The following is a 12,229-nucleotide window of genomic DNA, read 5'->3' as shown; positions in this document are numbered from 1 at the left end:
GTTAGCAGTCCTATCTTTCTTGAGTTCAAAGATAATAGTTGTGCCCAAATTACAGGTAGTGGGGGTACCTGGGTTGAAGATAAATAACCTTGAAGCCATAATATGAAAAAGATAAGAAGCCAATTTAATAAATACCTATCTCTAACAAATGTTTATTTCTGAAACTCTCTATATAAACTCTTATCCAACATATAATGAGTGCCACTTACCCATGTCAGGCCATTGCACTGCTTGAATTTTTATTTTAATGAAAAGCTCTTAGAAAAAAAATCAGTATTAATGTATTAATTACATGAAGACAATTCCAAAATGAATTATAACATTACAGTCTAGTGAAGTTAAGTTTCTAAATTCCAAATAAAATAGCTTCTATATCAGTATTACAGGCGCTGAGCCAGAGCTGTTGTTGCAATTGCCCTCAGGAGGTAGCAACTACAGATACGAGAGGTACTGTATGATCACTTTGCAGTGACAGCAGGGACCACAGCCACAGTTAAGCTGGAAGCTATTTGCATGGCTTCAGTCAGCTCTGTGTTATCTTACAACCGTGGTTGTTGGGTGCCTGCTGCTAGAGCACTTCTTGAGGAGGTTTCATAGAGGGAAGGAATTAGACGGTACCATCGCCCCAGCCTGGGGGGAATGCCTGCAGAACTGACACCATCCACACTGCGGACCGCAGCCATAATGCCACATCTGCAGTGGCCGCACCTGAATGTCAGAGTCAGTCATTCTGCACATGCACAAGGCAGACTCTTCCACAGGGATGCCCAGCTGTGGCCAATGGTTGTCTTTCTCTGAAGGAAGGCTAAAGACGAGCCCGAATGCAGCAGCCAACACTCTGCCAGTGCTTATACAGGGAGCTCCCCTGCAACCACGGAGGTAATGATGTGTTGCATCTTGTGGATCAAAAAAGGTTCAGCAGCATGGGAAGAAATCAATGAATAAAGCACAAAAGTACTGAAGGGAAATTCTGTCAGTGATTTGTAGATTAAGAATGGGTAACAAAAGTCACTTACTTTGCGTACAGTAAAGGCCAGTCCATCCTGGGGTACATTTGCACTCCCCATCGTAGGCACTGCAGTAAGCTCCATTATGGCAGTTGCATGTGTGGATGCAGTTTGGTCCCCAGTGGGAAGGTGGGCAAGCTAAAACAACCCAGAGCAACTAATTAATCTCAAATTACAAAGATCCTTGATACCCATGAATAGAGCTGCTTACATTCATATATGAGTACTGCTTCATTTGGGGCTTGTTGTTTTTCTTTTAAATGCATTTTTTGGGCTGCTCCATTCTGAGCAAATAGCCACAGATTTTTTCTTAAACTCAGGAAATCATTTTACTCCAGATAAAAAGTGCTGAAAAAGATGAAATGTGTGAAAGAAACCAGAGATGCATACTTGATACTCAGTAACTAAGACACTCACACCAGCCTTCTCATACAGAAAGCCATGTAAATTTCCTTTCTTAATTTATTTTTTAATCTGCAAACAGTTCAACTGACCACAGTCAAGGGGATAAGCCTTTTAAGCCTCAAAAGTGAAGGACAACAAACAGAGAAGTTTAAAACACACCTTACAGCCTATAGCTTTAGACCCAATACTAAGCTTATTTCTTCTGTTTCCATTGTTAGGTTCTACCTAATTGCCTAAACGTGGTCCATATGATCAGGACTGCACCTTAATCAAGTCAGTTGCTTCCGTGGGTCCATTAATCAATATAGTATTTCTAAAAACCAAGTCATTATCTATAAAGTGGAGATTTTTTTTCGCTCATAACCATGTCAACATGTTATGAGATAGAATTTTACTGACTGCTTTGAAAATGTCATGATGAATGAATTTGGTATTATGTGCTGCCATTAGAATAGTGAAGTGGTTCCAAAATGCTAATTACTATCCAAAGACAGCAAAAGATAATTCTTTTCCTGTCAGAATATCACTAAATGCATAGGGTGCTCTAAGTACCTTTCTGCTGACTGTGATTCACATTGAGATTTTTGTGTCTTTAGTAAAGAGACGCTTAATTTAAAAATAGTTTTGTGAAAGTACAACTTGAGTATCTCACAGGAGAGAAGAAACAGGTCAGACACGGAAGCCTTAGCTTTATTCCTGTGTAACTCCTTATTGTTGTGTACTGATTTGGTCCTCGAGACCTGTCTGAGAGCAATACAAACTCTTGAATCCTTTAAATGTTTGCATAATGACTCATCTATGTGTGGGCTGTATTTTTGCAAAGTGCTACATTTGTCCAAATTTCATTTCCTTAAGAAATATACTATGTTGTATTGAAAAAAAAAAAAAGTACTAAGTTTGTTTTTTGTTGTTTCCACTTCAGTTGTGCCTTATAATTATTTTTATTATTATTTTTTGTTTGAAATTAGGGGTCAACTAAGAAGGAATGTAAATCACATAGAGACGAAAGGTTAGAAGTTTCAAAAAGGTCGCTAGTTCCAAAAGAAATTAATGGAATCATTATTTTCCATGTGAACGAAAGGCCTTTATACAAAGCAAATAAACTTCCTCTGTTACAGTCCATGAGCACAGCCTCAATAGACGCTTCCATTCATATTGCTGGCACCATTTTCTTGTTATTGATTCAGTGACTAAGTCCCTCCTCCTCCTAAATACCCCTATTCTGCTACTCTCCCAACTACCTACTTATTTTACCATAAAAACAGGGACCTTTGTTGCTACTGGCTTCCACAGGAATAGGCTCAAGATTTATTTTGGTATCATATTGAGTTGTGCATGCTAATCACTTCACAGAATTTAGCCAGCAAAGTTGTTTTTTTTTTCCAAATTGACCAGATGTTACATTGCACTGAGTACAGAGTCAGTTAACCTGAGCCAGTCAAACCGTAAATGATATAAACCAATGAGGCATGTTATTAGGAAATGCACCTCCCTGGAAACCCCAGCACAATTTCTTTTGAATTTTGACGTATCAGGGTCTGGTGCAGCTTCTTTTATTCATGAAAATGGGTTGACTTAAATTTTGGCATGCACGGGTTTCAGACTGTATGGATTTTGGTACCTTAGGGAATTGGATGTGCTTCTTGTGAGAATTTTGCTTCAGATATTTCTTTCCTGTCATTAGTAATTTGCATAGACCCAGCAAGGCATCTGGAGAATGCCTCGTTATTTAATAAAATAACTCTATGAAACATAATAAAATTTGAGTCTCGCCCTTCTCCTCTTTAAGTCAGCAACAGAGTCTTCACTGAGTTTAGCATACTAGGACAACACTCATTGAGTGAGGTAGAATGACACTAAAAATGTGTATCTGTGAAACATTTATAAAACAAATAAAGAGAAAAATCCATCAAAAAGTTATAAGCACTTAAAAAAAGTCACAGTGAAAAATTTCTTATCAAAATGTTCATATATTTAGCAAGAATTAGGATGGTCTTGCAGCCAGAGCACTAACTTGGATTTGAGGAAATCTTGGCTTTGTTCTGAGCCTTGCCAGTAGCTCTCTATGCAACTATAGTAGGAAAAAACATCCTGTTTTTCAGTGCCTCAGTTCCTTATTTGTAAAATAATACCTCTGTTATTCGTAAGACTGTCCTGAGGATACAAGCCCTCGGATGCTCACAACATTACTGCAATAAGACTAAATAATTACAGACAAGCAAATAACTGGCCAAGAGCCCTCTCTGCAATGCAAGATGCATCAAATCACAGACTTTGTGTTGGAAGAGACCTCTAGCATCACCCAGTCCAACATCCTACTCAAAGGACCTTCAACGATGATCATTTCACAACCTCTTCCAGGCTGAAGACTTCAGAGCCTCTCTGGACAGTTGCTGTGCTTATCCACTCTCACAGTAAGGATTTTTTTTTCTCGTATATAGTAAAAGTCACCCTTGCTGCAACCTGTGAGCATTGCCTCTTGTCCTTCCACAGTGCACTTCTGAATCAAGTCTGATCCAGTTGCTCTACAACTCTTCTTTAGGCAGTGGAAGACTGCAAATTGATCCCTCCTGTTGTATGCTCTAGCCCACTTATTAGAAAAATCATAGTGCAAATGTGTTTATGATAGTGCCGATGACATGAAGAGAAGTGTAGCATCTGTTCATTACATACCAGGAAGTCCTCATTTCTGACTTAGACAGTGTTTCTTTACCAAAAAGTAGAGAATTTAAATGGCCAAATGATTGATTGTTTTAAAAATAAAGGAAAAAAAGCTGATACTTACGCTGAGAGCAGTCGCTGCCAATCCAGCCAGGGTAACACTGACACGATCTATCAATAGGATTACATGTGCCATTATTGGTACAGGTGCATATTCCAATGCAGTTCTTGCCAAATCTGCCACTGGGACATACTGAGAACAAGTTGTTGAAATTAGAACTCCTTAGTAATCAGAACAAGCTTGTATTTTCTTTATCTCAAGAGAAAGCAACTGCTATTTGGATCAAGGAACGTATTACTTAGTATAATGTTAAAGTAAGGCATTATAAGTTCTGGTAAACCCATTATACATATTCATTATCCAAATAATACAAATAAGAATACAGTGGGTTTCACACTTAAGGATCAGCTTAAACCTGCTTAAGGTTGCTAATTTATAAACTGCACATACTACAACAGAAACTATTTTTGGTTTTAGAGTTTCCAGGTGATGGAATAAAAGTTATTACAGTGCTTGCTCTCTGCATCCCATAGCGTCTTTATTACAACTTTTACCTTCATTACAGAGGGCTCCTGTAAATCCAGGTAAGCAGTCACATAAGCCAGTAATGTGGTGACAGGGACCACTGCTGTGTACACACTGGGGGCATGTCTGGCTGCAGCGGTGTCCATAAAACCCAGGGGAACAAACTGGAATCAGAAACAACAAACTGTCATTGCTTCCTGCACTTTCTATACAGCCATGAAGTACTCTTCAGTGCACTTGTTCCTGACTTTGAATCAGTTCTGCTTTCTAAAGACACAAGAGTTGTAATGGTGGTTGTTATTCATACAGTTCAATACTTTACACTCACGAAAGGAGATTTGCTCATCTTCCTCAAGGGTTTACTATATTCTAGTTGTAATAGTTAGTAATGACTTGACATTCTATCACTTGTCAGGCCACACTGCACTTGGGTTATGTTTGAAATGCATATGTACTTTATATAGTATGCACATTTGGCTATATATTATATGTCCTCCACAACAACATGAACATATTTTAAAACATATCTGAAGAAAAGTAATTTAAAAAACCAGAGTGGATAGTTTTATCTATAGCTGAGTCACCTTAGACCTTGACTTCCTATGAGGCTCCTAACTTGGAAGACTAATAGCCATTACTTCACTGAAAAAAATGTACAGATATTTTCCAGTTATCCTTTCATTTGGGTACTCACTGTACTCATTACATGGTACAGATGGCTACACATCACCTAGCTTTTAGAGAACCTGGGACCAGAAATACAGAGTCGTCCATTTAATTCTTATGCTAAAGGTGCTAGCTTCTTTAAAAAAAGAAAAGTGGGGGGAAGGCGGGGGGAAGTCTGTGGCATAAAATCTCCTTCTTTGTTGCTCTAATCCCTTTTGGCATTTATTTTCTGATAAATTAGAATATTAGGTAATGCATCAAGAGAAATACCTGTTGCACAGAAGCAATTAGCACTGATGAAAACTAACTTGGAATCTTTTCAATATTTTAATTTCATTCAAGATTCATCCTTTTAATTATACACTTGATACAAGTTATGTGGCCAGATCTTTCTAGAGAGATTAACTTTTCCAAGTGAAACAGTGACAAAAGGTCTTCCTGTTTACTGAAAAGGCACTTTCTGACTGGGATCCAAATTATTCGTATGACCTTTGTCTTCCCAGCCTCCAGACCGTGCATCAGAGAAGGGCTCTGAGAGCCACCGGACTGGAAGCCTCTTGTCCAGGTTATAGGCACAGTTCCAAAACACAGGGAACATTTTTACACGTAGTGTTACACTTAGTCTGCTTTGGGATTAACTGATTAACTGCAAGGCCTTTACAGATTAGATAGTGAGAATAATTACTGCCCTTAGTTAGAAATGCTTAAGGAATACTAATGCCACGCTAATGCAGGATTTAGTGGTGCCATAGGCAACCACATTCTTCAGCTTGAAATCTTGCCATTCCTGGACTGTTAGGACTTCATCCTCCTCTGGTTCTCCTTCTACCTTCTAGTAATCATTTCACAGCGTCTCCTGCCCTTTAAGCCTCTTTTGGAGGACCTAGTAGCAACTCCACTTGGCCTTACTCCACTTGCTTCTTGACCCTGTTTCTGGGAGACCTCCTCTGAAAACAGAGTTGGTCTCCAAGTGCAGAGGGCTCACTTTTCTTTTCTCTGCGCACCTTTCCCTCACAGCTTCGACAGTTCAAACAGAAGACAGCTAGACTGCTGGCAAACTGTGACAAATCTTCTTGGGAGGGTAGACATTTTGCACATCATCTTATTTTTGCCTCGCTGTTTCTGTATGAGTTACCTCAGTTCATCCGTATCTCTGTTCTTGTCACATTTAAATTTTGCAGTTATAAATTTTTCAAATGTAACTATGGGTAACTGTGATATCCTCTACTTACTGTGTGGCCTGATCCCACTGGCCATTCTTTGCTGCTTCAAAATAAGTGTTAAAAAAAAAGCAATATTTAAGCCAATGATTCCTACCAGACTCAGTGGGAAGCTAAGGTTTCTAGCTTCTGAAACTCTTGCATGTTTTATACAGCTACCAAAATATGCATTACAAAATTAATGTTTGTCAAGCACATTTGTAAATGCTTACCTTTAGAAAGGACTCGCCTACTGAATTTGTTTCTTAGAAAGTCATGTGTATAACAACATCACAGCACAGACAGTGAGTAAAAGTGAAGTTGTACCATAACACAAAAAGCACTACTAGTTGGAAACATTTGTTAATTTCTGATAACACTTATTTCTGTATATTCACACATTTTGACAAAATGTCCAATCAAGGAGTGCTTCATAGTACTTCATACTACAATTAATAAAGAATTATGGTATTATATCGTATGCATTACAAGTAAGGGAGGGCAAAACAGAGATTTTAAAGCATTTATTTCGTCCTTACTTCTCTGACAAGTCGTGCCTCTGTATCCTGGTGCGCACTCACAGATTCCATCATCTGGAGAGCAGGATGCTCCATTTTTGCAGTAACAAGACAATGAGCAATTTGGACCCCACTGTCCCTCAGCACACACACTGTCACAGTGAATGCCTGCAACCATAAATAAACAAAAATGTCAGCCTTTGTAAAGAACTCTTACGTGTAGTTAGTTTAAACCTTTGGTCCTCAGAGGACTCATTTTTAAGACACAGCTCACAAAACCTGTTTATGAAAATATCACTAACATCAGGAAAATAGAAAAAGAACATAGTAAATTTGCATCTCTGCTCCTGCCTTCCCCCAGAACAGTGAATTTCTTTCATATTCCAGTTTTGCCAAAATATACATAAGGGCTGATCCTGAGTTCTGCAACAGGAAAGCACTTTGCAGATTTACATGGAACATAAGAGCTCCATGGGGTGCTACCTCTAGGCTTCCTGCCTGCTAATACTAAGATTTACAAGACTTTTACACATATAAAAATTTTGAAAGGTCTTTTATTCCTCTCACTTTCACCACTGGTACCAATAAAGAGAATTGAGAGTAGAAAGCAATTCAAATGCATCAAAATAATGGCTTTTTCTTCCTCCATAACGGCTTTTTCAAAACAGCAAAAGCTTATTTTCAAATTTTATCTTAGGGAAATGCATGACAAAAGGTATTGCAGAAACTTTTCCCTCTGAATGTAAAAATTCTTAAGGTCTGACATAATTTTGTGTAATAATAGGGTGCAGGACAGAATGATTTCTAATTAGTGGTGAGCTGATTACTGCTAAGCCTCATACCAAATGGAAAAATGTAGCACACACAAAGGGTTTCCAAACACACCATGTGAGCATTCCAAAATGCTTAGCTGCAACAGTGTTAAGGATGCTGGTCAGTCAGTGCTTTGTCTAACCTTTTTTGGCATAAAATTGATTATAAAATGGCCACAACCTAAACCCCTATACATAAATCATGATACAAGCTACTGATTATAATCATCCAATCATAGGATGAGATTTCTTTCTTTGCAATGCAGCAACATTAAATATAACTTTCCTGTTTGTTTTTTCCACTATCTGATTTTAAAAAGCACGCTGCATGTTAAATGCCAGCAGGCACCACTGTGGAACTCAGACCGTATTGTGTCTACAGTACTTTGCATTAACAATTAAGTATTATTGTAGCTCCTCTACTGAATGAAGCCCTTCGCTAAGGGAAAAGTGGACTGAATCCAACCACAAGCATGTCTTGCTTTGTAAGTATTTCCAGCAAAATATGCCACAGGTTTGCTGGCTGCCAGAGTCCTAAAAAAGCAAAACAGTTTCACATGTGACAAGAAAAAAATCTTTTAACTTTGAAGAGCAAAACCTACTGTTTGTAACAATACTGAAAAATAATTACACTGTTTACTGACAGACCAGACTCAGAGGTGATTCCTCAACCCTCACACCAAGTGCCTTGTAAAGCTCCCTATATCCAAAGACTAACTCTCTAATTAGAGGAAAGGTGAAACTCCAGGCTCTCAAATTGTTTCTCTGCAAGAAAATCAACAGATTGAACAATCAAATATGTGGTTCAATAGAACGGACCAACTAACTCCGGCAAGAGAGAAAACACTTGCCTTTTAGAATCCAAATGCTAACCATGAGCAGACAGTACATGGACCACCTAAAACACCTAATTGTTCAATGATCATTGGTTAACACTGACCTAAAACAAATATATTGTTATATCATTAGTTCTTCATTTTTGCCTGCATAGGCAATGTTGTTCTCCTATCTTCATCTACTTTCGAGAGTCAGTGTAGACTTGCTTCTCCGTAACCTGGGTCAACTTTTTCATTATGTCCCAATTCGTGGATAAAGAGTTACAAAAGAGTGATTTGATTCTCATAGATGGTGATGCACATGAGCAGGATGAGATGACAGCATTTTTTTTTAGAAACAAGACCACTTATTTCAGATGTGTAAGATTGCTCTGCTTGAAAGCACAAGCAGACACATGCAGAGGATTTCAGAATTGAGCCTGGCATTCTGTTCACATGAGTGTTATCTGTCATATCACACATAGCTTCACTCAGTGAGCCCTGCTAGAGAAAAGGCATTTTTCATGGAGTCTTAATAGGTTTCAGCGGTGTTCAGTATACAATGGTCACTATTAACAAGTCAGTGGTTGCCAAGAGTTACCATAGTGCATTATCTGAGATTATGTAGACCAGTGACGTACAATAACACCAAGCTCAATTATATCGTCCTGATCTGTGCACAGAGGATGCTTTATGACAGCATGGTGTCAAAGGGTGATACTGGGAACACTGGGATAGAAAAGACAATGGCCTCCATGCTGCATAGAGCCACAATACTTAAAAGAGCCAACAACTACCATTAAAAAGGAAAAAGGAAAAAGTTCCTCCAGCACACATCAGGGAAAATTATCTGATACAAAAACTGAAAAAAATCACTTTTTCTTCCCACTTTCATCCCTTATAAGGAAGTAGTCGGGCCAAGAATGATATCCCTCTATTTAGCAAAGAAATAGTGTATCCTAAATATCACTGAATAAAAATTATGACAATATAACATACTGAGAGAATGCTGGATATTACTGCTGTTTCACCATAAAAGGAATTTTTTGACATTCACTATTGGTCATAAGCAAAATCAGTTTCACTCCTGTATGTGAGTGTCAAAAATGAATATAGCAAAGCAGAAATACTAATTCATTTAGTGATTTATTGCATTTCTAATTATAAAAATAATTCTAAATCTGACTCACTCACTGTTATTTAGATATGCTCACAAGGCACTTAAAAATGCAAAACTGAGTTTCACATCTTATAGCTGTAAAAATCAAATATGTGTATTTTTGAGAAAGAAGAAGTTAGAAATATTAAAAGGATTAATAAATTAAAAAAAAAAAATTCCACTCTTGTGCTTTATATGAAATGTCAGCAAAGAAAGCCAGGCTTTTATAGAAAAGCTAGAAATTAATGATGAAAAAGAAACATTTTTACTAGAACTTACAAAGCAAGATTAGACTTAGCTTTTACAACAACAGTATCAACAGTGTACTGGCTTATGAGTACCACAGTTTCAAGCAAGTATTAATCTTTTAGGCAATAAAATTGTTTTTTATAAGTTTTCATGTTGATTTTTATACTGATAAGGATATCTGCGAAGAAATGTTTTTGCCAGAGCTATGAACAAAGAGCTCTTTGATGGCCTTCACAAGTTGCTAGGCAATGGCTGAATGGTCATGATAAACTTCAGCTAAGCTGCTCTGAAGAAATGCTCGTGCATTTAATGCTCAGTGCTTTTTGCTGGGGGCCTCACATCTAAATCAGCATTCCCCCAGCATTCGTAATTGTATGAATGAAGTAAATAATTCTTTAGGGATACCAGTGTTTCTGCCCGTGCTATCAGCGTGTTTACATACTCCCTATGCTATTTTTTTAAGTTGAGACTCAATGACCCATCCAAGTCAGATCAACAGGAGCTAATTTGTTTTAGTACTCGAATTGGAAAAAATCTACCAATTATTTCTTAAGATATTCCCAGGCAAATTTATTGTCGAACTATGTGCTGTTTTCCAGCTTGTTATGTTTCCATTAGTCTGATAAAAAGTTATCCAAACTTTAAAAAGAATTATTTTTTTCATAAAGAATATGGTTTTGCTGTACAATTTATCTTCACACACATGGAACTTTCCAGTATAGTCTTTCAGAATTAAAACCTATTTTACAATATGTCAGAGCTAGACTGGATGCACAACTGCCTAAACAAAAGGACCAAGCCCCCAAAACGTGGGGAAATCTTAGTGTCATTAAGGCTAATGATACATTTCCATCATGGTCCAAGATCTCACCCTTCGTATCTGAGCGAAACAAACACTAGATTGCTTCTGTTCAAGGAAGCTAAGACTTCTGATGGTAAGAATTGCTTCCCTATTCCTCTGTCAAATGATGGATGAGAACTCCAAAGAAAGGGGAGAAACAGCACAGAGAAGCAGTGAAAAACTTCATAGGCGCTATTTAGAAGTTCCTTCATTGTCTTTAAGGGAAAAGAATTAACTCGCTCCCTAGCTGAAGATAGCCAGAAGACTAAATGACATTGTCTCAAATTAAGGAGATGATGAAAGGATCGAACATTTTCTCTAGAAGTTCAGGCTACTGCTCCTTCACTGTGACAGCAGGAGAGTTTGTGACTGCGAGTTTTGGTAGGAAGCCAGCTACAAAAGCTTGTCAACAAAACCAGCAGTGTAACAGAGTTTGAAGGCAAACAAAACACCAGTATCTGCAAACTTCAATGGAAGAATCACTTTTGAGTATCTTTCTGAAGGCTGTACTGTTGCTACATACTGTTATCCACTCCAGCAGTGCTCTTCTTTTCATCTACCATGTTTTACGTAGCCACAAGAAAATAACACTTCTTCTTTTCCTACCTTCTTGATAGGTAGATAATAAGTGTACTTCATCTACTGATTTAAAGTTCTTCTTATAAGACAGTGGTATTTCTTTCACTTAAACACCCTCCGCAGTGTATAGGCAATAGAGGTACAGACACAGTGAAGTCCAGACACAGGGTAGGCCAAACATCTTATCGAAGAATTAATCTCCCTAAGTTTGGAAAGTAAATATGTCTTTTATCGTGACACAGTGCCCACATATGATTTCATTTGCAGCACACTGAATATTCATCGCAATGGGACCTCATGCTTCCAGACCCCAGGGGAAATTGGCCAAGGTGGAGGGAGACCTATCATCTTGCAAGAGGTTCTTGGCTTGGGCGCACTGTGGCACCAGCACCACACATGCCATTCCAGCAGCAGCTCGTTTCGGAGTCTTAAGGTGAGGGAGACCCACGACAGTACTCTCTTGTGTCTTTTTTCTTCTTTGTAGGAGAGGGATAAACATGCATACGTATTAAAAGCTATGGAGCAAGGGAGAGTTCTAGCTCGTGCTTCCCAGGGAACCTGGTTATTTGCATCAGTGGGGTGGGTGTCAGATGACAGTCCTCCCTGTTATAATCCAGCAACAAATGTGCCTCTTAGAAATAATGTCAGGAGCACATGCAAAGACACAGCACTTCCTCAGAGAAAAAACACATTTGGTGATGGGCAATCTGACTAGCATTGGCAGGTGTCCGG

The 12,229-nt window shown here is 38.3% G+C and overlaps 1 protein-coding gene across 2 annotated transcripts in view; it reads right to left on the bottom strand.

Annotated features, from left to right (window-relative positions):
- MEGF10 (multiple EGF like domains 10) overlaps positions 1-12,229 on the bottom strand; it is a 108,603-nt gene that overhangs the window by 17,671 nt on the left and 78,703 nt on the right. For both annotated transcript variants that reach the window (XM_054186703.1, XM_054186704.1), the window contains exons 14-17: positions 7,064-7,210; positions 4,689-4,823; positions 4,198-4,326; positions 1,017-1,145 (exon numbers count right to left, since the gene is read on the bottom strand). In XM_054186703.1, the coding sequence (XP_054042678.1) occupies positions 1,017-1,145; positions 4,198-4,326; positions 4,689-4,823; positions 7,064-7,210 (540 nt within the window). The remainder of the gene's footprint in view (positions 1-1,016; positions 1,146-4,197; positions 4,327-4,688; positions 4,824-7,063; positions 7,211-12,229) is intronic.

Source organism: Rissa tridactyla, chromosome Z (genome assembly GCF_028500815.1).
Source record: "Rissa tridactyla isolate bRisTri1 chromosome Z, bRisTri1.patW.cur.20221130, whole genome shotgun sequence".
Lineage (NCBI taxonomy): Eukaryota > Metazoa > Chordata > Aves > Charadriiformes > Laridae > Rissa > Rissa tridactyla.
Note: the sequence above shows the minus strand (reverse complement) of the source record. Positions and strands in the feature narration are given on the sequence as shown.